The following is a 25,669-nucleotide window of genomic DNA, read 5'->3' as shown; positions in this document are numbered from 1 at the left end:
ATGGATCTACCCTGGGAGATTCTAGGGCGTGGCTATCTGCAATCTCTTCCTCTTGTCTCCTATCCGCCTCTAGGCAGTGTTGACATACACACACCTCTTGGAATGTGCTCCCTCCTTGCTGAGAAACAGCCATTTCACTGTAATCCATCACACCACCTCTCCCTTTGTAGGTACCATCCATCACATTGAGTAACCTCTACCATATACTGCATATAAACTGCATCATGGGATGTCAGGAAATAAGAGCATCTGTATTAGGGTTAATACTTTCTGAATGCAAATGGATTTATGCAGTGCCATAGGATATTCTACTTCTTCTTTCAAAACTGCTCAACATTCAGTGTATTTGTTATGGCTTGGAATTATGTAATGCAACTGGATGATATAAACATTGGCCTACTACAACTTTGGGAAGCACAAATATGCTAGAAAAAGCCATCAGAATTACATACTTGTCTTCTGTGGTTGCCACGCAGAAAAGAACTGGGTATTCCATTTTTATACTCTGAGTCGCTTTGTTCTTCATAACTTTCAAATTCACTTGAACTCCACCCATATTCTAGGGAGCTATTTCCACCTTCATCTCCATTCTCAACATCATCATAAATCATCTCCTCTGCATCCATTAAAAATATAAATATAATTAAGTTATATTCATGTAAAAATTCTATCTCAGATATCTGTGACTGTAAATGAAAATCTTCCTTTGCTATTTTCATTCCTCGGAATGAAAAATAATGAGAGATTTATAAGGAAAGGTTTATTTTCAGTGCACTAATTTTAAAATTTGGACTTCAGGCTTAGACTCGAAAAAATTATAATCTCTAGCAAATGCAGCTTTTTTTTAAAAAAATATCTGAACTTAAGCTGATATATTTTTATTGTGTGCATGTTTAAGAATGACTAGCATTTTCTTCCATTACTTCATGTCTTACAAACTCCATTTCCATTTATTTATCTATTTCATTTCACAGTTCAAAGCTCATTCGTAATTTATATTGAAACAAAAAATAGATTTTAAAATTATAAAATCATAAAATTAAAAAACATGACATCCTAGTCATTGGTTTACCACAACAGTTTTTCTGAAGGCAAAAACTATAAAAGACAACTTAAATTTCGAAGTCCAGATGCTACCGCAGAATAGCACACCCGATGTGCTTCCATGAAGTGCCAATTTGGTGTAATGGTTAAGACATCAGGCTAGAAGCTAGGAGATCGTGAGTTCTAGTCCAAAGCCAGCTGGGTGACCTTGGGCTTGGTGACTTTTTCTCAGCCCCAGAAAGGAGGCAATGGCAAACCACTTTCGAAAAATGTTTGCCAACTGCAGGGACTTGTCTGAGCTGTCTTTTGAGAATTGGATATGATTAAAGGGAAGGAAAAAATATATATGCCTACATACTATGTAACTCATGGAAAGTGGGATTATCAGAGGATTCTCCCTGGGAAAATAAGTTTCCCTGGTCAAGTCTACTTGGACAAGATGGCCCTAAGGATACTCTGGAGCCAAGTCATACTAGCACTTGGAATCTCACTTGGAAGCTAACTGCAAACTAGTTCAGCTCTCCTGTGCCTGCCCTGAGATAGAGCTCCCTGGGCTGTTGCATGTGCCGAATGGCGGCAGTGCTGCACTGGTGTCTGCGCCAGCCCAGTCCTCAATCTCCTGTGCTTGTCTTGAGACAGTGGACCACTGCACCTGTACCTGCAGGAAGGCAGGCACACCAGCAGGGGGAGCCCTGCTATAGAGACCTTAGCAGAATCTCTGATTCTCTGTCTCTCTGATGCATGCTCTCTCATCATCTGCTGCTCCTCCCTTCTCTCTCACTCTTCAGCTGGCACTGTGCTTACCTTCCTGCTTGCACGTGCATGCACAACTGCCGCCCATGGTTGGCAAACGCTCCAGTGGATCAATGTTGGAGCTTAGAGGGTTTTTGTTTTGTTCTTGTGTTTTAAACACATCATGAACTCCCAGAGAACCTTTAATGACCTCTCATGGAGGCCTAGGCTTCTGCAGAATCTTGGTTAAGAACCCTGTTATATAAAAAAGGGGCTGGGTGAATTAAGATAAGTACTGCTATAAAGGAACTATCTGGTGGAATAGAAACATTTGATTTCAGTCAAACTATGTATTAATACAATATAAATACAATTGTGTAGTTTTCCCCAGTTAATAAGCACTAGTGGCATACAATATCACCCTGTATAGGATTTCAGAAAAAATATATCTAAATTTAAATGTAAAAATCAAGGAATCTTTCTCTTGGCAATGATTATTATCATGGGTGATACAAAGTATGAATAGGTTGCAAATATTCTAAATAATCTAAAAGAATTACGACAGGGAGCAACAGTACGAAATATAACTGAGAAACAATTAAAAACATTCTATCTAGAGATGAAGGACCAGAAGAAAGATCTGGACAACACATCACGTCAACACAATAAGTAGCCAGATAAAGATCTGGACAAAGTATCACATCAACACATCAGATAAATAGTATTCCTGGAAAAAAAATTATGGCTCACAGCAGACATAAACTGTATACAAGTCAATATACAAAAGCACAAAACAACAGGTTTGAGATAACATTGGCTTTTCGCAAACCCTTCACTTGTTTAGAAAAACATTACCCATCTGTCCTAGGGCAAAGAAGGGAGGGTAAATGGCATAAGATGAGGAATGAAAAAAAGATGAAAATTCTCTTGCAACAGTCTGTTACACTGGTTCATACTCAGTCTGGTTTATGATAATGATAAAGAGAGGGGACGAATCCTTTAGAGTGAGCAGCTGGCATATCACCTTGTCTATTTTACTGTCAAAACAACTTCACACAAATGGCTAGATATTATATAGTCTTCTAATTGTCATGGGAGCTGCTGCAGCTGCTGGAAACTGTATTTGCACAACTTCGATAGGACTCCCTTAATCTTGAAAAATATACTTGGAAGAAAAATGTGCAGGATGGAACAACATCAGGTAAAAAAGAAAAATCAATGTGAATGCTCAAGAAAATCAGCAAAATGGGTACATTTCAGGAAAGTGGAAGAACAATTACCAAAATTCAAACATGAACAAATCTAGTATTTATATAAAAATTCTCTAAAGTAATTCAGATAAAATAAAAAGATGCTAGATATTTTACACAAAGGGACATTTCTGAAGAATTGCTTAGGAACAGCAAAACCGCAAAGTGTTTGTTTTACGGCACTTGTAAGCTACCTCGCTCCCAAAGTAGTCAACAAACAAAGGCATCCCTTCATAAAAATAATTAGATCCAGAACAGTATTAAAAAGAAAACAAAACCACACACCAAAAGTGGAAAAAGCACCCTAAATAAAGCCCAACACATAGGTGTCTACAGTCAATCAGCAAAGACCAAAAGGATGTTGAAATGAAACAGCTTTTACTGGTTTATGGAACTGAAGATGAAGCTTCAGCTTCAACAGACCCTCGCGGTATGAGCAGATTTGGCTAGGATGGAAAGATTCAATTTTGGCAAGGCATCGTTTGATGTATCCTGGTGCTGGGTGATTTAGGGCTTTCAATGTTATGATCATACCTTCAAACTGAGTAGTGATTATTCTTTTTGCTAGACATCATTTCTAGGGAAGTTCAAGACATCTAGAGACAGGACATTCCAGGAAACCTCAGAACATTCCATATTTCTTCTGGACTTCCAGACTATATTCTGGAAACTATCAACTATAGCAACCACTTCTGAAATGGATGAGTCTGCCCCAGGGGTAGGCAACCTTGCCTCTTTTATGACTTGTGGACTTCAATATCCAGAATTCCTGAACTAGACATGCTGACTCAGGAATTCTAGGAGTTGAAGTCCACAAGTCATAAAAGAGCCAAGGTTGCCTACCCCTGGTCTACCCATAAGTTGGGGGGGGGGGGGAAACACCGTCCAGTGTTCTGGAATACAGCCACTGCCCAGAGTCACTGTTATGGGATGAGCAGCCATATAAATTATTTAAACCAACCAACCAATAAATAAAAGCATTCTAACCTTAACACATTATGTGTTGCACATGTCTAATTATTTCCTTGATCTAAATCCACCCCAAATCAAACTTTTCACTTCAGTAAGATTTGACTGTACTGCCTATAAACACAGAACTGAAGAACAGGTACACAATCCAGAGTCCTTGGTGAACCTTCAGAAGCCTTCAGCAATTACTGAATTATTAAATATCTGGAGAGTAATCATATTTATTAATTTTAATTGCATGGAAATGAAATACATTTTCATTTTTTTTTAGTCCTAGTCATCATTTTGGGTGCATAATCCCCAGCATGCTATTCTAAAACCAAACAACGCCTTTGACCTGGAAATTATGGATCCCCATTCTATATGGTAACAGCATAAAATATGAGAAATATTGTAGAAGGAGAGGTAGGGAAAAGTTAAATATTTCTTCCACTTGGTATGACAATCAGTATTTCCCCCTCTAATATTACTAATTAAAATTGAATTTAAAATTTAAACTTTAACATTAAACTTATACCTGGTTCAGAGTCTGAATTTTCTCTTGGTACATCGTCATATATTACTTCATCAGGATCTAAAAGCAAAGGGGAAAAAACCCTCAATGCATTTTTACTGGAGAAATTCCTTTGAAAATAGTTAAAACTGGCAAGACACACATCTAGATTATAGAGCACAATAAAAAAGGTAAATACACAAACACACATATCATATTCAGTTTTTTCCCTAGTCAGAAGCATATTATTCATTTGATACTGCTTCACAACTTCAAATTAACAAGATGAAAATAAAAATGTTCTAAACCAGCCTTTTGATTTCTCCTGCATTACCCAAATTTCTGCTTTGCATTAGGAGAAATCCGCAGAAAGCCTAACATTTTGAAATACTCGTTTACAAATAAAACTGCAAAGATTGGTTTAATTCTTAAAAGTGCACATATGTAAATGCATTCATTAGAACACATGTTGATGGATTATGTATCTAAATAAGCATTTTAGATACGTAAGCTATAAACATACATTTGCATAATTGCAGTGTGTTAGTAGTAAACAACGAAATAGGAATCTTAGAGTTGAAAATGCATCTTCTATGTTGTGATTCCTCACATTATACAATTGTTCATGTGACAATTAACTTTTTCAGCACTGATTCTTTAATATCTAGCCCAGGGGTGTCAAACTCAATTTCATTGAGGGCCGCATCAGCATTGCGGTTGCCCTCAGGGGGCCGGGTGGGTATGGCCAGGGTGGGCGTGGCCTACTGGGTGGGCGTGGCTAGAGTGCATATGGCCTGCTGGGTGGGCGTGGCCAGCTCTACATAGTTCGCATCAAGAGCACCTATGGGGGCCTGGGCAGGAGTGTGACAGATCTGAGGGTCTCTGGCAGAAGGAGGGTCTCTGGGCCAGGGCCAAGTTCCCTCACTGTTTCCAGGATGGCTTCGCGGGCCGCATGAAACCACTTCGTGGGCCGGATCTGGCCCCCGGGCCTTGTGTTTGACATGTCTGATCTAGCCTAAGTATAACTACTATAGAGAGCAATTCCTTTTTATTTTACATCCTTTTTAGAAGCATTGTTTAGCACATGTGCTCAGTTCTTGTCTGTTTCTAGTACACTTTCAGGTGTCTATGAATTCATATACGTTCTTTCTCATTTCTATCACAGTATAAAGTTGTTGGTTTTTTTTTAAAAAAAGAACAAATATTCACAAAAAAGCAAGTGAGATTTGAGCCAAGAAGTGAATGCCATTAAAAAGGGAAACTAATATCCAATACATATATTATTTCAGAAAGTCAATTCAAATTAGTATTTTCAAAGTTTAAATTCCTCAGATATCCTTACAATGAAGTTTTCTTCCAGATTTATTGGGAAATACAAGGAAACACACATCTAATGCAACATTTTGTTTTTTCAGGCTTTGGTTTATACCTTTGAACTTGTACAAAATATATGCCTTTCAATTTATTTGTTTCATCTAACTCACATATATAAATAATTTCCTTATCAAGCAACTAACAAATATTTTTCTTTAAGACTACTAAAATTTGATTGGACATGATACAATATTTATTTTTGTGAACTACTATTAACATTTCTGCAACAGAGAAACAATCTTTGAATTCGGGGGGGGGGGCATGCAAAATATAATCTTTCAAACTGTTACAAGCTTGAAATGATAGGAAATTTCCCACCCCGGCACCAAACAGACTATTCAAACATTTAGAAGGTTTTCAATCTTGGAGCAGGATGGTTCTGTGATTAAAATAGCGCCAAGTTTCTTGAACCAGTTATTACATACTCAAACTGACACGTTTTGCAGACAATTTTGCATTGCCTACTTGGAATTTATAAATATCATCTGAATAATGAAAACAGTCCAAGCATCCAGAAGTTGTTGTGTAATTAAACAATCTGATAAATGCAGCAATCTGAGCCACTGACCCAAGACTGTCAAATTCCTGCAGAGGAATTACTGGTCATCTATACTCACTCTCCATCCACTCTGTATTTGCAGGATCAGCCACCCATTTGGCCAAGGCATTCTCATCTGTGCTCCCCTGATTATCTTCACTAAAAATAAAGCAGACAGAGAGAAAATAAAAATGATTTTCATGTGTTCAACTGACTTGAAGCACAATCTTCCTTGCATGTTGACTTGGAAACTCCATTAAGTTTAATGAGAGTAGGAGAATATGGAATTCCATTAATTACTACAATGTTAATTACTGAATTTAAAGAGCTCTTCCACAAAATGTTGTCCTCAACAACATATTGTTACTTAAAATATGCTTCAAAAAAAATCTAAATTGCTTCTGAGTAAAGTGGCAAAAAAGCCTGAATCCATAGGGCTTAAAATTGTGCAGGAAAGAAGTGAACACACAAAAGAATCTTCTTTGGTAGGGGCGTAAGTAGTGCTCTGTAGGCTTCAATGCAATCCTTTCAGACAAGACCTCTGACAAGACATCTCCCAGGTTACCTAAAGTAATGCTAAACATAGCTTCACGCCTCCCATTCAAAAATAGTGGTGCATTTGCATAGCACCCCCTCCCAGCCCCTCCTTAGTCTGCCTATCTCTCACACAGGCATCTCTATAACCCTACAGAGTGAGAGGGTTTGTACCTCCTTGCCTCTGTCTAGAGTCGGCTCTAGAGGTCATCCAGATTTTTGCAGATCAAATGAGGTGTGTTTGTTTTCCCTCTCCTCATTCTTCCAGGAGGAGGAGGAAGAAAGAGAGTGAGAAAATGAAGAAAGCAGCTAGCAGCAAAATTCCTAAAGCCTTCTCCTTCCTCTCCTTTCTGCGGAGGCCCTGCATTTTGGGATACCCTATCTTGGCTGCCCGTTAGGGACGCGGTGGCTCAGTGGGTTAGGACGCTGAGCTTGTCGATCAGAAGGTCGGCAGTTTGGCAGGTCGAATCCTGAGTGCCGCGTAACAGTGTGAGCGCCTGTTACTCGTCCCAGCTTCTGCCAACCTAGCAGTTCGAAAGCACGTAAAAATGCAAGTAGAAAAATAGGGACCACTCCGGTGGGAAGGTAACAGCGTTCCGTGCGCCTTTGGCGTCTAGTCATGCCGGCCACATGACCACGGAGATGTCCTCGGACAAGCGCTGGCTCTTCGGCTTTGAAACGGAGATGAGCACCGGCTCCTAGAGTCAGAAATGACTAGCACGCATGTGCGGGGGAACCTTTACCTTTACCTTGGCTGCCCACTAATAGACAGGGCAACAAGATGCATAAGAATCTATTTACTGCCATCTCGGGGTTTGCATTTCAGATATCACAGTTCTACTTCACACAATCAGGTATGCTGAAGTACAAGGCAATGGCCGGGTGAAAAGGGCAGTCCAGCAAGCCTTAAAGTGGCTTCCTTCCCACCTTCCCTATATTTATACTAGTATTCTTTGTGAAATGATTATTCATCTGAAATATAAAGAATGTTGTCAATTCATCTTGAGGCTCTGCATGTACAAAATAGAATATTCTTTATTGGCCATGTGTGATTGGGCACACAAGGAATTTGTTTCAAGGGCATAGGTTCTCAGTGTACATGCAAGCAACAAAGTGATAAATCATAAGATACAGGCATAAGTCATGAGATACAACCAACAGAGAGGGGATAGTCATAAGATACCAATAGGAGTAGGTAATGAGCTATGCATGCTTTATATTTCATCTCCAAATTAGAAAAATATGTGACTCCTATAAAGTTTTGTAGATAAGATTCCATGCTGGTAGACTTGGGCACTCTGAAGATCAAATCCAAAGCACTCTAGAGCCCTGGTAAAAGGCGGTCTGTTTAGTAATGGTCAGGGCTACATTTCTGGTTTATCTTTACTATCCACTAGCAGGTGTGAAAAATCACACTCTGGTTGCCTTGACTGCCCCAAAGCTATTGAACAAACAATCTGCTTAACCACTTCCTCTCTCCGATATAGTCTGATAGAGTAGCTGCTTTTAACCTGGTCTCCTCCACATAAAACAACTGGCAAAGATGAACGAATATGCCGCTCTGCATCAGAGCTATTTTATTTCCAGTGTCATTAGGAAGAGACAGGCTAGGAACAAACACAATCTCTAGCCATTACAGGAGGTCTTTCTCTCAGAAATATTTGGAAAAACGGCCTTGCTCTCATGGGCTCAAGAGACTTGGTGGCTTTTGTTCAAATAAGGCCATGTGGATAATTGCCAGTATGTTCCCACTGGCTCTAAATTTAGGAATCTGATTTGGTTGGTCCATGTTGCCTAGCAAATGTTTACCTTTCATTCCCCACCCACCAAGCACCCTGATTTGAAAAACACTGTCTGCAGCTTTAAACGGGCAATGTCCACCTTACAAAAGACATTATAAAGGGAAGGTTTTGGGAAATGACTCAGAAATGAGTCACAGTAATAATTAGGTGGAAGCACAGGTGGAAGCAGACAAAGTCAGGTTGAAGTGTGAAGAAACAAGCAGATATTGAAGAGAAAGAGCATTTACTACCGTAACTAAGAAAAAAAGATTTTAAAAATCTATATAAAACAAGAAAGCTCATTTAATGCAGCATCTTGCTTTGTTCAATAGTCAAATAGTTTTGGAAATAATGGTAGGCATGACATTGCTACGGCTTGATAAGATAGATAACCTTTATTGTCATTTTTTACTATGGGCACAATGGCACACATTAAAAATGAAATTTAGTTGCTTGCTACTACCCTCAAAGAAGTAATAAAGCATGTGTAGCACCAGATATACCAGCCTATATCCAATAATACATAATCAGACATCAGTGGTCTTCTGGAACAGATTTTGGACAATTTTGATGAGGAGCATCTATTTCATAGATGGATGTTATTCCATCAACAGACAGGCATTGTTAACCACGGCCTGTATTGCTAAAGAAGTTGAATGTGACTATGAAAAGACGGACTGTGGAAGGATATCACTTTTACCTGAACATGTATTAATCCTGCTGTCCTCCATTTAAAACAGTGGCCTAGGTTTTTTTTACTGAGCTCCAGATGCACTGAGGCTACAGCTTTGTTGTTCTTTCACAAAAAATGTCATTAAATATTTGACTTACCTGTTTGGAGGCTCTTCTGAACTCTGAGAATTTGAATGACCATCCTCGGCTACTATATGAACACTTGCTAAAGAAATGATACAATTTCTCAGTCACAGTAATGGTAAAGTGAAAGCATTTTAAATTAACATTCATTATAGTGAATTGTCAAGTACAATTTCCTGTTCTTAAATATTGCTTATTAGTAATGCATTTTATGAGCTCCTCTGAATGTGGGATTATAAATATTTAAGTAAGTAAAAGGGTTATGTTATATAGCTTGCTGTCCATATATGTAAAACCCTTTTCATTTTATAACTTATGAATAGAATTCTTTATTGGCCAAGTGTGATTAGATACACAAGAAATTTGTGTCTGGTGCATAAGCTCTCAGTGTACATACAAACAACAAAGTGATAAGTGTGTATCATAGTTACAATCATTAATCATAACACACAAATGATAAATCATAGATACCATTAGGAGAAGGTAGTAGGAAAGATGAGAAGGATAATATCAAAACAGCCCTACTACATGGGTAAATATCTTTAAGCCTATGACAGTGCTGTGGGATATATATTAGCACATATACATGACAGTTTAGAAATAGAGACACTTCAAACAACTGAGAAATATAGATAAATTTCTATAATCCAATATAGAATAAACAGTTTTCTGCTTTCACAAAGACTTATTCTTCTTCCTAAATACTCCTTTGCACACTCTCCAAGTTTTACCAAAAGCCTAACAAACCAGGCAGAGAGTATTTGAGAGGAAGAGAAGAGGGTAGGGTCCTATTAAAAAAAGAATTCATTAAGTTTATTAAGAACACAATCCTAATAAAACAGGCATTTTCTAGCACAAAAAATAAGTTGTCAATAACACAAAACTATCATTAACAATCTACATAAATCTTATTGATATTGCAAAATATATTTAAGCTATGTGTCAAAACTCAATGTACAACCCACTGAGCAATGCGCATAGCTTTGGATTACACAGATATCAAACTATCCAAGAAATAACAGGACCATCGACAGGAAAATAACTGTTTTTTTACAAATATAATTGTCCATAGCTCTACACTACCTTCCTCATCCACAGAAGGGTTGCGGATTATAACAGGACTGGAATACGCCGGCAATATCAATGGCAAATTGGATGGCACAGCATAGCCACAAGGTACCGGAACCGAATATCCACTTGAGAGGGTTGGACTTATAGTTCCATCTTGTGTGCTTGGCTCTGGTGACAGCAACAGCTCCTTTTCCTGCATTGGCGAAATGGTTATGACAGAGTATGGGTTTACCCGTGGTAGGATGCCCTCTGCATTGGCTTTGGAGCTCTGCATTTTCTCCGTTTCTTCTAGGTTTTCTAGGTTTTCATTCCCTTGAACACAAAAGATACACACTGCTGTCAAAGCAACTCTTCTCATAATGAGAAAAACAAAAACAAAATCAAACTTCCTCCCTCTGCAATATGGCTTCTCCTCCCCTTCAAAAACCAAGCTACTTTCTACATACTGCACTTCAGATCTGAAGGCAAAAAGGTGCTTGGAGCACACGTGGATTAGTTACATGATACTGGTCTTCAGCTCCTTAAAGCAGCTACGTCTTTCCCAGGATAATGCAGCTGACTTCTTGGGGAAGAAAAGCCTTGCAATGGCCAACATGAGCTCTTTTTTTTTCCTTGTTCTCTCCCCCCCCTGGGATTTTAAGGTAATCAGGACAGCACTGGTTTCCAATTATAAAAGGAAAATGCTGAGGGTGTGTTTATGTTTGAAGGAAGATTTGTTTCAGGTGGAAGGACGAAAAAGGAAGAATTTGCAGCTGACAGATAGCTGATGGGGAAAGAAGAATGGGCCTGGACTTCAGCAAACCAAGAGCAGGCAAGCTGAAGGGGAAAGCAGAGCTCAACCGGTTCACCACTCTAGCAGAAATGGTGAGAAATTACAGCCAGTCAACAGGTGGTAAATCACCTTCCTTTTCCACCTTAGCACAGAAGTACAGTTTCCTCCTGTACCATGAAAAAAAAACAAAAAAACCCCTCCCAAGTGGCCTTTGGGGCCCAAAAAGAGAGGTGAGGACTACAAATATTTTTATAGGTGTTTATAGTAGAGACCCAATAACAATTAGACAGAATGGACTGTTATTTTAAACTGGCTTGCCTACAAGCAGAATCCATAGCTTGAATGTTTAATCTGTTAAGCAAACTGCTTGGCCTTGAGAATTAGAACAGAGTGGAGGTGTCGAGTGCTTCAGATTAGAAGGGAAAAGAGCGTTTCAGAATGCACAAGGGCACTTATCTGCAATTCCTTAAACCTAATGGGGTGTTTTTTCCCCCCTGGGATTGATAACCACTGAAGTCTTTTGGGAAACAGTACAAATTACCAACACAGAGACCATTTTTATCTTTCCTGTGTTTTAAAGGAAAGCCTTTAAAACGCTTTTGTTATAAATTTAATAAACTTGCTTATTTTCCTAACTTCTACCTTAACACTTAATATAAGTATAGTATAATATAGCATAGGCTGAGTAATAGCACTATGTCAATATCTAAGTGTATATCTTAATCCAAAATAGTTGTATAACAATTCTGTTCTCCTTTGTTGCCTGAGCTTATACCACAGTTTTTCAGCCACCTTCAGGTTGGTTGCCTTCAACTGCTATCAGCTGCTGTTCTTAACTGGAGATCCTAAGTCTTGTAAACTTCTCTCCACTGAGAACCAGGCTGACATAGATAGAAAAACCTTAAGCAACTCAACTGAATTATACAACTCTCACCGTTCAATGTAGGAACATTAGAAAATATGACAATTTTATACAATAGACATGTTGGCCAACGTGAGAATTCCAGAATGCTGCATCTCTTGGCACTGGAGTAATCTTTGAATCTATACACTGAGAGTGTCATCTCATAGTGGCTTAATTGCATAGGTCCCTAAGAGTAATTTACATGCAGCTTTTCTTGTGACAAAGCTCATTTAGGCTTTCATGCAATGAACAGTTTTAATTTCTGAGGGTCCGAATTAGTTCAACCCATGATTCCCAAGAATGAATACTTGCAAGCATCATGGAGTTACTCTCAAAGGCAATTCATATTCACAAAAAGTAAGATTCACAAGATTTATTTTGCCTGGAATCATGTACCTATACAATTTGCCTCTTCTCGAATTGGCAAAATAGTTTGTCTGTCTGCTTCTGGTATCTCATCTCCACTATCAAAGTCAAACTGTTCTCCTTCTTCTTCCTCTTCTTCATTAGCAGCAGTGATTGGCATGTCATTTCCTAAAACTAAAGAGTGGACATCTTTAAAAGACAAAGCAAACCCTTGACAAACAATGGGTATGAAATGAATAACAATCACACTTTTAACACTTGACATTAGGACTTAGGATATTAGGACTTCAGTATGCTTCACATATCAGTCTTACATTCAAATCCTATGAATGTTTTCAAAATTATAACATATACTGATTACTGCGGAACTAGTGTGGGAAATATATGGTAAAAATACAGCAGATACATGAGAAGAAAAGAAACTATTTAGTTGATAGCTGTTACTGCTCAAAAGTAATGTATGCAATATATTATTTTGATATACATGCAACAAATTTATCCACCATTCTTAGAAGCAAATTAAAAATACGGAACTTCTAAATAATCAGTGCTGATGCAGAAGAATGCAGACAATCTGCTCTTAATGATCAGCATCCTTACACGTTCATCAAAAGGTGTATAAAGCCAGTAAGTATCTCCAATACACTTTCAACATTTAAATTGTTTCATGCCAAGGTGATTTTCTATATAGCCAATACCATGTTTGACTACTTCTAAAACCAAAATGAACCACCTGGGTTCAAACAAATTTATGTCAGGAAACATTTGTAAGCTTGCCCTTTTATAAACATATACAGGTAGTCCTTGACTTATGACTGGTTTCTTACTAACCACTCAAAGTTATAGTAGACCCCCGCCAAAGCTACTTACAACCCATTTTTAAGTTCCTTGCTCCAATATCCCCAGTCATTTGTCCTTACAATCAACTGCAAGGACAGAAAGGGAAATACAGGTGCCATGGTGGATGGGGGGGACTTGGACGGCCTGGAGCAGGGGGAGGGGTCGTGAGGCAATCACGTGGGCACTTCACTTAACAGCTGTCATCACTTCTGACCAAAATGGACAGTCCCCATTAGTCCATCTTGAGCTGAGGACCACCTGTATTCCTATTATATAGAACATGTCTCCAGTATGTACATGCAATGCTTTAATATTAATTACATGTTAGTTCAGAGTAAACTCTGTTAAAATATTTAGGACCTCACATTACAACACTAATTTGATAACATGCTGGCTTATATATTCACATATATTACAAAAAATAAACAGCTGGCCAACTGAAAGGCAGCAGATTCCTACACAAAGACATTAGATAAGCTCCTTTTTAATTAAAAAGATATCAGGCATATTTCAAAGGACCAGTGATGTCACACCTGGGTGTTTACCAGGAAAAATTTAATCTATTTTACAGGAAGATCAAACTTTGCCATATCCCAGTCAACACCATTCTTATTTACTCTATGTATCTTTATTTTGTCCAGTGATGGCAATTAACAAAACAAATATCTTTTATATTTGTAATTATCATCACTATCAAAGCCTTGATTCTTACCACTCAATCAGCATTAACTGTAATGTTATCAACTGCTATCCTTTTCCTCATATACCACTTTTGGAGCAATACCAAAAAAAATTTTTTTAACAAAGACAGAACTTTGGCCACATAAGTGTTTTTAATATTATCTGAATCACGGGCCTGTCTAACTTCTGCTTTTGACATGTAGCCATGACAAGGGAATGGGTGGGGTAATTAAATGGTAACTAAATATTTTTCATCTTGGCATTTTAAATTCAATCAACACCTTTAAAAAAATCTATTAAGAATGGAAAGTCTTGCCTTTTTGAGAATGCATAAAAGAGTTCCAAATTTATGGAAGAGTAAACGCCTAGGTTACATTTTTGTGCATACATCTCCTTAGTATGTGGGAATGACTTGGGAAGAAAGATGTTGCCTATGGGACAATAATATAGGAGAGGTCATAGCCTACAGCTGCATAACTGGATGTAGAAGGAAAATCAGAAGGACCTCCCCCCAAAAAAGTGCTCTGGCTGTAAAGGGAGACAGTGGGATACTTGTACTTTCAGACTTGCAAGAGTCCCTTAATGTAGCCTTACATTAAGCCAGAATTAGCTAATCTGGTCTTGTTTCCAATCTGGTCTGACACTTTTCCACAACAATAACACCATTTATAAAAAAAAGCTTTCTTGGAACTGGAGACATACAAAAATGTCTTGATGTCGAGCTGCGAGATCAGACGGACCTCTAAACAAACAATACTTACTTAGAAATAAGAATGGTTAGGACTATATTTTCATTTTATACTTATATTTACAATTAAATGGAAGAAATGTGTGTTGCCAAGGAATTTACTTGCACGAACATTTTCAAGTTGCTGCATGGATTCCATTGGTAGCCCTCCTGTGTTTTCACACTGGTTCTCCTTTATTATTTTCATTTGTGAATAATTTATTCAAGAGTGAAAAGAATAGCTGCAGAACATGCTTGACTGAACACTAAAATCCATTTGTCTGACAACAGTCTTTGATTTTTAAATAGGGAGGGAAACAGTGCCTTTCTACATGGCCTCCACATAATACTAGATAGGAATCAATAAGGTGGATTTTAGAATCAAAATGGATCCCTTTAGAGTAGACTAACAACATGTAGAGCTGTGGTTCCCAGCTTTTTCTATGTCCCTCACCCTTAGGAAATGTTTGATTAATATTCACACACAAGTAATTGTGACTTGTGACTCATCCCTAAGGGACACAAGCCACTCTTTGCCACAGCCCCTGAAATTCCTTCTTGTATCCCCTGGGGGTGTGGGCACTCCAGGTTGGGAACTTCTGATTTTGGGCCTTAAAGGAATATCAAAACCATAAACTACACGCAGGAATAATAATAATAATAATAAAGACATCCCAGTATGGCACACCCACTTCTGTATTTTTGCCAAGGAAACTGACTAGGCATGTCCATGAAGTCACCAGGAGCCCAGCATGACTTGGGAGATTAATCTTTAATTGGAAATATGTTCTTTCATGTATAAGTTAACAATGCACAATACCCTGCTTACATTAGTGGGGGGGAAAAAGATTTCTGTTCTATCTCTCTGTTGTGAAGCATGGCTGTTATATAAAAGTAAATAATTAAAGCTGGTTTACCTAATTTTATTTTTCTCTGTTTTTTTAAAAAAAATCAAATACTTTGGCTTTTCCCTTTCATTTTAAAAGACTCTTCTCTTTTAAAGCAGAAATTCAGACACAAAACAATCTACCAGCAGCTTCCACAAAAAGGAACTATTGAGAGCTACAATTCAGAAGCTGTTCTCATTTGACTTAAATCTTGGCTCCATTTGTACCATCTTTTGTAACTGTCTTGTGTGCATAAATGGGCATTTCTCACAAACAAATGCCATATAGTACAAAATTCACTCTAAGCAATATTCTTACAATCCTCAAAGAAGGCTCTGTCCTGCAGGCTTCCTATCAAGTTCTTTGTTAAGCTCCTCACCCTAGATTACATGAATTTTAATCATCCGTAATTTACAACTATGACCAACATTCAGTGCACAAATTATTTTAATTATTTATTTGCAATCATACGTAGAATTTAATTCTGAAATGTCAGTGAAGTGGGAGCAGTGTGACTCTCTGAGCATAACATTGCAGAGGCCAGGGTCCACCATCAAAAAGGCATTCTTTCTGGGTCCTGCAAAACGACACTATTTGCTTAATAGGATTCACTTTATCAGAGCTCACTGGACTGGTAGAAACATACGGAGGCAAGCAGTTCCTCAAGTAGCCAGGCTGATGCCATGAAGGGCTTTACAGTTAATAACCAGTATACTGAATTGCACCCGAAAGCCATCTGATAACACTGCAAATCACACAAAGCAGTGGGGACACATACCATGACACGACCATCACTGCCTGCACTACTGCATTCTACACCAGGTTTAACTTCTGAGTAGTTTTCAAGGGCAGCCCCATATAGAAGGCTTTACAGTAATCCAATTGCGAGGGACCAAGGTGTAATTGATCTCCTGATTCTAAAGGGCCTCCTGGTCCAAAAAGAGGTATAACGAGCACACCAGATGAACTTGTACAAAAATTATTTCTCTTTCAGCAGCTGTCAGTCGAAGAGGACCTCCAGATTGTAACCAATCTCACAAAGGGAACAGTAACCTCACTGAATATTAAAAATGGAATATCCCCAGACGCAGATAACGAGTTCTTACCACAATTAGGCCTAAATCTGTTCCTCCCCATCCAATTCTGCACAGGCTCCAGGTATTGAGCCAGGACCTGGACAGAATCACGTCTTTGGCCTAGGGGCTATTGATGATCCCTGACCCTAAACCAATGGACGACTTCACCCAGTAATTCCATTTAACTGGTTAAAATCCTAGCCAGAACACAAACAGATACAGCTAATTCAGAAAAGAGATTGCAAACCACGCTAGTCAACATTTTCCAGAAAATTATACATTCACATATGTTTTCACTGGCTCTTTCCTATCACATATATTGACTTATCCACCCTAAATAAAAACTGCACTGTAAACAACCTTGCAATAGCGTAAGCAGCCTGTAACATCCCACAATAATGGAGATCCAGTGCCAGATAGGAGATAATATATAACAAATGAAAAAACTACTAGAAACAACTTCTCATCTTTACTAACCAGTGCCAATGAATGAAATCACTCAATGGAATCTTAAGGAAATCTAAAACACATGCTTGACACAGAATCTTCTCCCTATGAGTTTATGACAACAAATAATGCAATGAAGAAAATAAGATAATTCAGAATAGTAAAACAACATTTAAGGAATTATTTTAAAGACCACCACCTCGATGTAGTGGTTAAGGCACCAGGCTAAAACCTGGGAGATCGTGAGTTCTAGTCCCGCTTGAGACATGTAGCCAGCTGAGTGACTCTGGGCCAGTCCCTTTCTCTGAGACCCTGGAAGAAGGCAGTGGCAAACTATTTCCAAAAATCTTTCTAAAGAAATTGCAAGAAATTGGCCAGACGGTATCCAGGAGTCAAAAATGATTTAAAGGCACAAAATAAATAAATTCAAATATTTTAAAATGCAGGCATTTTCAACTTAGCATGAACAGCCATACTTTTTTTATTTACATTACCTTCAGGAGGTGGTGGTGGAGGGAATCCTTCCATTTCCATGCTATTGTTCTTTCCCTAATGTGTTTTCTTTTCAAGATACAATAAATGATTCTGTAATAAAAGATCATTTAAAACAGGTGAATATTTTTTCACATTTTTTATATATCATATACCATACTTATCACACAGAAGAAAACTGCCTGAATGTTAAAGCACAAGAGTTTCTTGAAGTCAGAGGATGGTGTTTTATTTTATTTTATTTATCTGTTTTGTAAAGACAGAGTTTGGGTCTATTGAGAGCCAATTTGGTATAAGGGTTAAGATGTTGGTTGGCCTAGAAACCAGGTGACTGGGAGTTCTTGTCCTGCAGTAGCCATGAAAGCCAGCTGGGTGACTTTGGCCCAGTCACTTTCTTTTAGCCCAACCCATCTCACAGGGTTGTTGTGGGGAAAATAGGACTAGAAAGAAGTAATAGGTATGTTTGCCGCCTTGAGTTACTTATAAAGTAATAAAGATGGGAAAAATCTAATAAATAAAGTAGCAGAAGTCATTATAGTACAACACTGCTTTATGCCAACCTACAGTGACTGTGCATCCTTTATTATAGGTAGTCCTTTATTTCAGAAAGCTGTGCTTTTAAAAAACTCATTTCTGTCCATTATTTTGGTCATTCAACTTGTACCATACAAATGGCACCACAAAATGCACTTTTTCAATTCTTGTGGGGAAAAAAACATGCAAACTGAATTGTCTTTTTTGAAATGAATTTAAATATGCTGCTTGATTTTAGATATCTTTATTCGGATATTTTGGTAAAGTTTTTCTTGGTTTTGTTCTTGAATTTTCTTTTGTAAATAATTTAAAATTTTTATCCTTATGAACCTCTTTCAGATTTTCCCCTTTTTCAAGTGTGTCCTTTATTTTCCCCCCAGGAAAATATGATCACCACAGCCATACCACATCATGAATCCAACTGATACCATTTTGCTTGTGCTTAATAGCAGAAACTTTCATTAAGGCATGGAAAGGTTATTTCTGCCAGACACTTAGTGAGGGGTTCTCAGACAAATACTGTGCCAGCAAATCCATCTTTATTACACCAACCTAAACTCTCCTTCATTTGTCCTAACATCTTCCATGTTTTGCACTGATACAGAAATGATTGCCTGCAATGTAACTCCGCTTGTGTTTTCATGCTATAGTAACTCAGCAATTACCTCAGGCACTCAGCCAACAACAGCCCCTTACCAACATCAGAAGTGTATATTTCTTGTCAAGGATAGTGCTAAGCCTTCTCTAAGCCTGTATTATGGGCTCGGGCTACTCTGTAATAAAAGTAATCTTTCTACACATAACTTGAAAGTTTTATGATTATGTGGCTTAAACCCAGATAAGCCTAACTTCACATTAATTCATAATCCTGAACAGCAGAATCAAGGGTTTATAAATTTAACAACAAGAAACGCAGGGCTTAAAAATGACATCAATAAGTTTTAAACCCAGAATCAAAACTAAAACACCAAAGTATACAGCTCGCTTGTTCTGCATTTCCATGTACCATATTTTCACAGTAGGTTAGCCCTGCCAGTAGTTTATAAGGAAGAGGCACACTGCCAATACTTCTCTCCAAATTGCTTAGTATATTAGCAACTATTTGCTAGGACTGTGCCAAAATTTCTTGCTGGCTTCAGATTTTTACTAAAATCCTATTGAGAAGCTGACACATCCTTATATTAAAATGCAAAGGAAAAGAACCACGTTGCATGGTACCTCCTTAGAACAGGCTGCAACATGTACAGTAATATTTTTTCATCAGTTTTGGTATATGTCCCATAGGTTGGGAAGCATACTGAATTCATGACAAGATGAGTGGTGAATAAATGTAATAATAAAATGTATTGAATTCATGAATTCAAGTATTTCAATAAGAGAAATACCCTATATTTAATATAATAAAACTTTGATCTAACATGTCATGAGCCTCTATAGGTTTTGGGTTGTTATGAGCATTTGTCTCAATTACCTGTAAATTAAAGAGAAAAAGGCCTTGAAAAAATAAAGAACTTGTTTTGAATCTCACAAGAATATTCTGAGCAAGCAAAATATGTTTCAATGGCCTTTCAATGTTGTGGTATCTTACAAAACTTGGGCTGTCTGCAATCAAGTTATATCAAAGACATGACTATTGCTATTTTCAATTTGTATAATCTAGTAATTAATTTTTATATCATAGATTGTGATTCCATTGTTTATGTTCTACTTTTCTATCCCTTATCTTATTAGTTTAAGAAAGAAAAGCCAGTATGATGAATAAGTTGCTGTGTTTTTATTATTACATATGGCTTGGTGTCATTTGAGACAAACCTGTGAATAATAATTTGATTGTTTTAATATATTAGTTTTCTCCTAAGCATATTACTTGCTATTTTGATTGTGGAATATTATTATAAACTGAAGCAAGTTCAAAGAAAGCTTGAACGATAACTTAATATTTTCTCCATAACTCAAAAAAAAAAACCCGCCCAGATTTTAACTAACAGTTAATTAGTTATGTTTCTGCAAATAAATTTAAGTACTTATAAAGTGATATGTTCTGTTGTGGTAATAAAGTGCAGAATTCTAATTCAATTATTTTATAGTTTCTAGTCAAAAAATTTTCTCTCTATATTTACTTATTTCAAATGATTCTCAATATGCTAATTGCAATGTATATTCCTAAAATAATATTGCAGACTATAATATTTTTCCTTGAGTTTTAAGCTTATTATAACTATTCAAGTGAGGGAGAAAACATTTTAAACCTCTGGAAAACAATTCTAAGCTGCTTTTTATATTGTTATTCAATTATTCTTATCACCAATATGGAAAGAGTAAGCAGGACACATTCTTAACCTTGAAAGTTACCATAGTGTATTCAGAGGTTTGTCAGATAAAACACAAGCTTTGTAACAACTGAAACAGATTTTTCTAAATGTAGAACTTCTGTGTATCACTGTGTAGCTGCTTGTGTGGGTTAGCTGCTTACCTACCCATGGACTAAAAGCAGGGGTGTCAAACTACCGGCCCGTAGGCCGGATGCATCATAGTGAAACCGCACCCACCCCATTGCCGGCAATGGCAAAAAAGTCGCAATACATTGCAACACATTGCGAGTTTGACACCCCTGGACTAAATTAGGATTAGTGGTTCATTAGAATAACTACTCCCTAAATATGTATCATGACTTATCAGGTGAATGAAAATGTATTAATTTAATATCCTCACATTTCTGAGGTTACATGTTCCAGTTTATTCACTTTATATTAGTTTTAACAACACAGGTGGGGTTTTTTTACAGATCCACACAAGCAATGGTTTATAATGTGTTGCTAGGTATGTTTTGCTTCTTGTTTCATTACATTTTATGTGTCTTCCAGCATAGTCTTTCTTACCAGTTACAAATACAGATAGGCCACGTTTAGTACAAGTTTGAATGATGTGATATTCAATTTAGTACAAAGTGTAAATTGATACACTTTGAATCAATTGAATGCAACCCAAAATTCAGTTAATGTGAGGCTAGTGTGTGCAGAATTGAGACTAGCACACATGCATTTGCAGTTGTGGTTTTAAGAACTGCTGATCTTTGTTTGTGCAAAATGGAGAAAAGAGAGTGTCTGTCAGTAAAGGTTAAAAAAAGAAAAGGCCCATTATTACACTAAAGCTACAATTTGATGTGATTGAATGACATGAACGTCAAGACTACAATAAGATGTTGGAGTGCCTGAATCTGCAATATAATTTTTTGTTTTATTTTATTTTTGGTAATTAATCTGAGACTTTGTAAACCATAATTTTAAATTGTGAGTATATTCTTTATATCTTCTTAATATTTGATCAATATACAGTATATAAAAATTTATGTAAATTTTGCTATTTTTGAATTGGAACCAATTATCATATTTTCCATAAAAATAGCACTTCAAATAGTATGAATTCAAATAATATGATCATTTAATGAGATTTGTTAACTGTACTAATCGAGACATACATGTATGACAGGACTTCTAAGGAAAAGCTAAGAGTAGAGGCTGCCTTATAAAGAGGGTATATAATCTTTTAAATATTTTAACAAAAAGATCATAGGATACTGTAGCTCAGAAACCATACTTTGGCTTGGAAATAGTGGAAAACCTGGTGTATAATTCAAGACTGATGGTACAGTATCTCTAAGGCGCTAGGGTCAGACTGTATATTTTGTAAAAGTGGAAATACTTCATATTTAATGGAAGCCTCACACAGATTGTTATAACACACTCTTTAGTGTTGCAAAGGTAAAGGTGTCCCCTGTCCAGTTGTGTCTGACTCTTAAGGGCCAGTGTTCATCTCTGTTTCCTAGCCAAGGGAGCCATCATTGTCCAAGGAGTTTCTGTGGTCATGTGGCCAGCATTACTATATGCCGTGGTGCAAAGAGCACTGTTACCTTCCCACTGAAGCGATGTCTATTTATCTACATTAATTTGCATGCTTTCGGATTGCTAAATTGGCAGGAGCAGTTAAGTGTTGAATGAAAGACTTAAACCTCTCTCATTTGTGAAAATTCTTTAGCTGGAATGAGCTGTGCAAGCAAAGATAAATTGTAATATTAAGAATTTAACAAACATCCAACCACACAATATTGGCTTATTGCCCTTAACCAGAGGGTTTTAACAGGCTACAGTGGAACACCAGATGGACCCCTGCCTTATGGAGCAGATTCTGGACTCTGTCTGACGGGCTTGGGAAGGGTCCCCTGACAGAGCTGGTTTAATGTCAACTGTCTGAGTAGCCAACCCCCAAAAAGGAATCCTTAGAGCAACTAAGTCCCCAAACAGAAAACATTATTGGGTAAACCATCTCAGAACTGAAGAAACAAGAACAGCTCGTGTTTTTATAGCACGAAAGCTTGTCCCCACCTCTCGGGTGTTCACATTGTCCAATGATACAACTTCTTTTTGTTATGGGAACAATCCGCTTCTCCATCAAGCACCTCCATCAAGCACTTGCAGGCTCTCACGGTTCAGGAACGGCATCTTGGCATCCTGTTTCCACCCCTCCCCGCTTTCATTTGAAGGTTGATTAGTGATATAAGCCAGACGGAAATATAGTGATTCAATCTGGAGACATATTTTCCCCAAATCTTAAATCCCTCCAGCTGTTTTAATATATAATTCCCATCATCCACTATGATCAGGCTGAAGAAGGAGGTCCTGCACATGATGCCAGCTCAAGAGCGTATGGCACACTTGGATTGATAGTGGTATCTGATGGTGTCATCTGAAATAATTTGCATTTTTAGAATGATTCAGAAGAAGAGGTGGGGTCGGTGCCCTCTAAGGTTTGGCAGCGTAGACCACTGACTACTTGGCCTGTAGCAGGCCGTCTGGACTACAGGCAATATTAATTATACTTAAGTGCTGAAACTATTGGATTGCAAGGTAAGTGTTAGATATTTATAAATTGCCCTAACTGGAACTACAGTGTGGACCAATGAGTTAAAACCTTTTCTCATAACAATCATAACGGTTCACATCAAATTAGCTGCACTTTTTCCTAGCAAGGAAAAAAAAATGTATAGCCTCTTTATGATATCAGTTCTTTTATCATTTTCTATCTATTTAAACTGTGAAGTTTGGTCCCAGTATAAATCATCATACAGGTCTAATCTTGCAAATCATTTTTGTATAATATGATAATTCTCTTCTAAATATGCCATTGTTTTTTTTCTTTTAAAAAGGAAGAAGCTACTGTATATTACAAGATTGGTGTAAGTAGTTTGATTGCCTGTTTGTAATTTTATTTGAAATTTTCTTTCCAAATGTTTGGTATTTCATCTCTGGAAATTTTCAACCAATAGGGGAAAGTAGTCATCAGGAGTTATAAGAGCTGCAATCATAAATGTTTAGAAGATACTAAATTGCTTTTATTTATTTATTTTTTTATTTTAATTCCATTTATATCCCGCCCTTCTCCAAAGACTCAGGGCGGCTTACAAGCTTAGCAGTAGCCTTCATTCTATGTATATGCCTGCTTATTAGGGCTTTCACACACACCCCAAGCGGCATTATTACAAAGTCAGCTTAATTGCCCCCAACAATCTGGGTCCTCATTTTACCTACCTCGGAAGGATGGAAGGCTGAGTCAACCTTGAGCCTGGTGGGATGCGAACCTGCACTAATTGCAGGCAGCTGGTGTTACTTAAGGAGGCATTAGCCCACTGCTCCACCGAGGCTCTTTCCCATAACAGATTTTAATAGGCTTTATACAATAATTTTAAAACCTATCCCATTAGTTTATTTTATACGAGAGATGTACAGCAAAGGCAAACCTACATTTGGTGATGTGATAAACTGCATGAGATTGTTGGATTAAAAGACCCAGATTTCCCTACCATTTAGGGTCAGTGAGTTGACAATATCCAAATGGCATACAACTTACAGACCTAAGACACAGATTGTTCAGAATCTTCCCTTTACATAAACTCTCACAAGCCTGTTTTATTTAGTAAAGCTTCCACTACTTTACAGCCTCCTCATACAAAAAAAAATATTGCATCAGCTATCTACAAATTGCAACAGTTTTAGAGTTCAGTCACAGGAATTCCTTTTCAAAGCCAAATCTTAGGTCTCTATTTGCACCTGCTCCCCAACCCTAATGTAGCTAGCTTCTTTTTTGGTTTAATGTGATAAGTGTTGGTGTTGTTCAGTCTGCTAAGTTATGTCTCACTCTTTGCTACCTCATGGACCATAGCACACCAAGCCCCCATGTCCTCCATTGTCTCCCAAAGTTTGTCTAATCTCATGTCCATTGCTTCAATGACACTATCTAACCATCTCATTCTCTACCATCCCCTTCTCCTTTTGCCTTCAAAATTTCTCAACATCAGGGTCTTTTCCCATGAGTTCTCTCTTCTCATTAGGTGGCCAAAGTATTTGAAATGTGGTGAATAAACACAGCTAATTGTGTACACTCAATAAATGGGACTTAAAAGAATTTGAATTAATGCAGTGTGTAAATCCTATCTCTACCTTCCTATTACAATTGACAATCATCCTTTCTGTAGTTTCACAATGGAGCCTATCCTGGGGCCTTAAAGATATTTTATTCTTTAAAATCCTCCTGAAACAATCCTCCTGTCTTTCTAATACTAATCCTTGTGACAGCCTCCAAACTCTTATCGTCCACTAATACATTATACTAGATCATAAATTTCAGCTCATTCATTTAAAGTTGGATCTTTTTGCTCAATTTACTTGCTCTAACCTGCAACATAAAATGGCTCAGTTACACACTAAAGCAGGTTTTGTCTCATTGCTAGTATCAAACGCAACTCTGCTCAGATGGGTTTAAAAAAGAATACTTGGGATTCTGCATATATATCTATATCTATATCTATATCTCCATTGATAGTTTCTGTAGAGAGGCTGCTTTTCTTTCCCTCAAGTATTCATTATATAAATGTTTCCTAAGGGGTACGGTACTGTATCTTAACAAAGCATCCTAGTTTCCAAAAAGGAATTCTGTCAAGTGGATATACATACAATGATGAACTGATCTGAAAATGATGCTTTCAAATATTTTATATAAAATATTTAAAGTTCACTTTTCTGTACCTGTGGCACTCAAGAGAAACTTCCACAAAGCCATATAACAAAAAAACCTGATTTTTTAAAAAGTTATTGAATATACATAGGCTGGTTCCCTATTTATCTGTAATATATTCTATGTTTTGTGAATTAAGAAATATTGGAATAGCCCAATGAGCGCACAATGTTTCACACTATATGATAGCTTACATCAGTCACTTATTAGATTACATTATACTTTTTTCAGCTTCAAACAATCTATCTCAAAAATAATGTTGACTTATCTTAC

At 37.3% G+C, this 25,669-nt stretch overlaps 1 protein-coding gene across 1 annotated transcript in view; it reads right to left on the bottom strand.

The window, feature by feature from the left end:
- Nucleotides 1-17,836, bottom strand: part of ARHGEF10 (Rho guanine nucleotide exchange factor 10) — a gene marked incomplete at its 5' end in the record, with an annotated part of 99,254 nt that extends 81,418 nt beyond the window's left edge. The window contains 7 exons of the mRNA XM_083350007.1: nucleotides 453-616; nucleotides 4,513-4,569; nucleotides 6,480-6,559; nucleotides 9,547-9,613; nucleotides 10,615-10,914; nucleotides 12,675-12,818; nucleotides 17,797-17,836. Of these exons, the coding sequence (XP_083206133.1) occupies nucleotides 453-616; nucleotides 4,513-4,569; nucleotides 6,480-6,559; nucleotides 9,547-9,613; nucleotides 10,615-10,914; nucleotides 12,675-12,818; nucleotides 17,797-17,836 (852 nt within the window). The remainder of the gene's footprint in view (nucleotides 1-452; nucleotides 617-4,512; nucleotides 4,570-6,479; nucleotides 6,560-9,546; nucleotides 9,614-10,614; nucleotides 10,915-12,674; nucleotides 12,819-17,796) is intronic.
- Between the last annotated feature and the right edge of the window lie 7,833 nt (nucleotides 17,837-25,669).

Source organism: Vipera ursinii, assembly GCF_947247035.1.
Source record: "Vipera ursinii genome assembly, chromosome: 1".
Classification (NCBI taxonomy): Eukaryota; Metazoa; Chordata; class Lepidosauria; order Squamata; family Viperidae; genus Vipera; species Vipera ursinii.
This window is presented reverse-complemented; position numbering and strand designations above follow the sequence as displayed.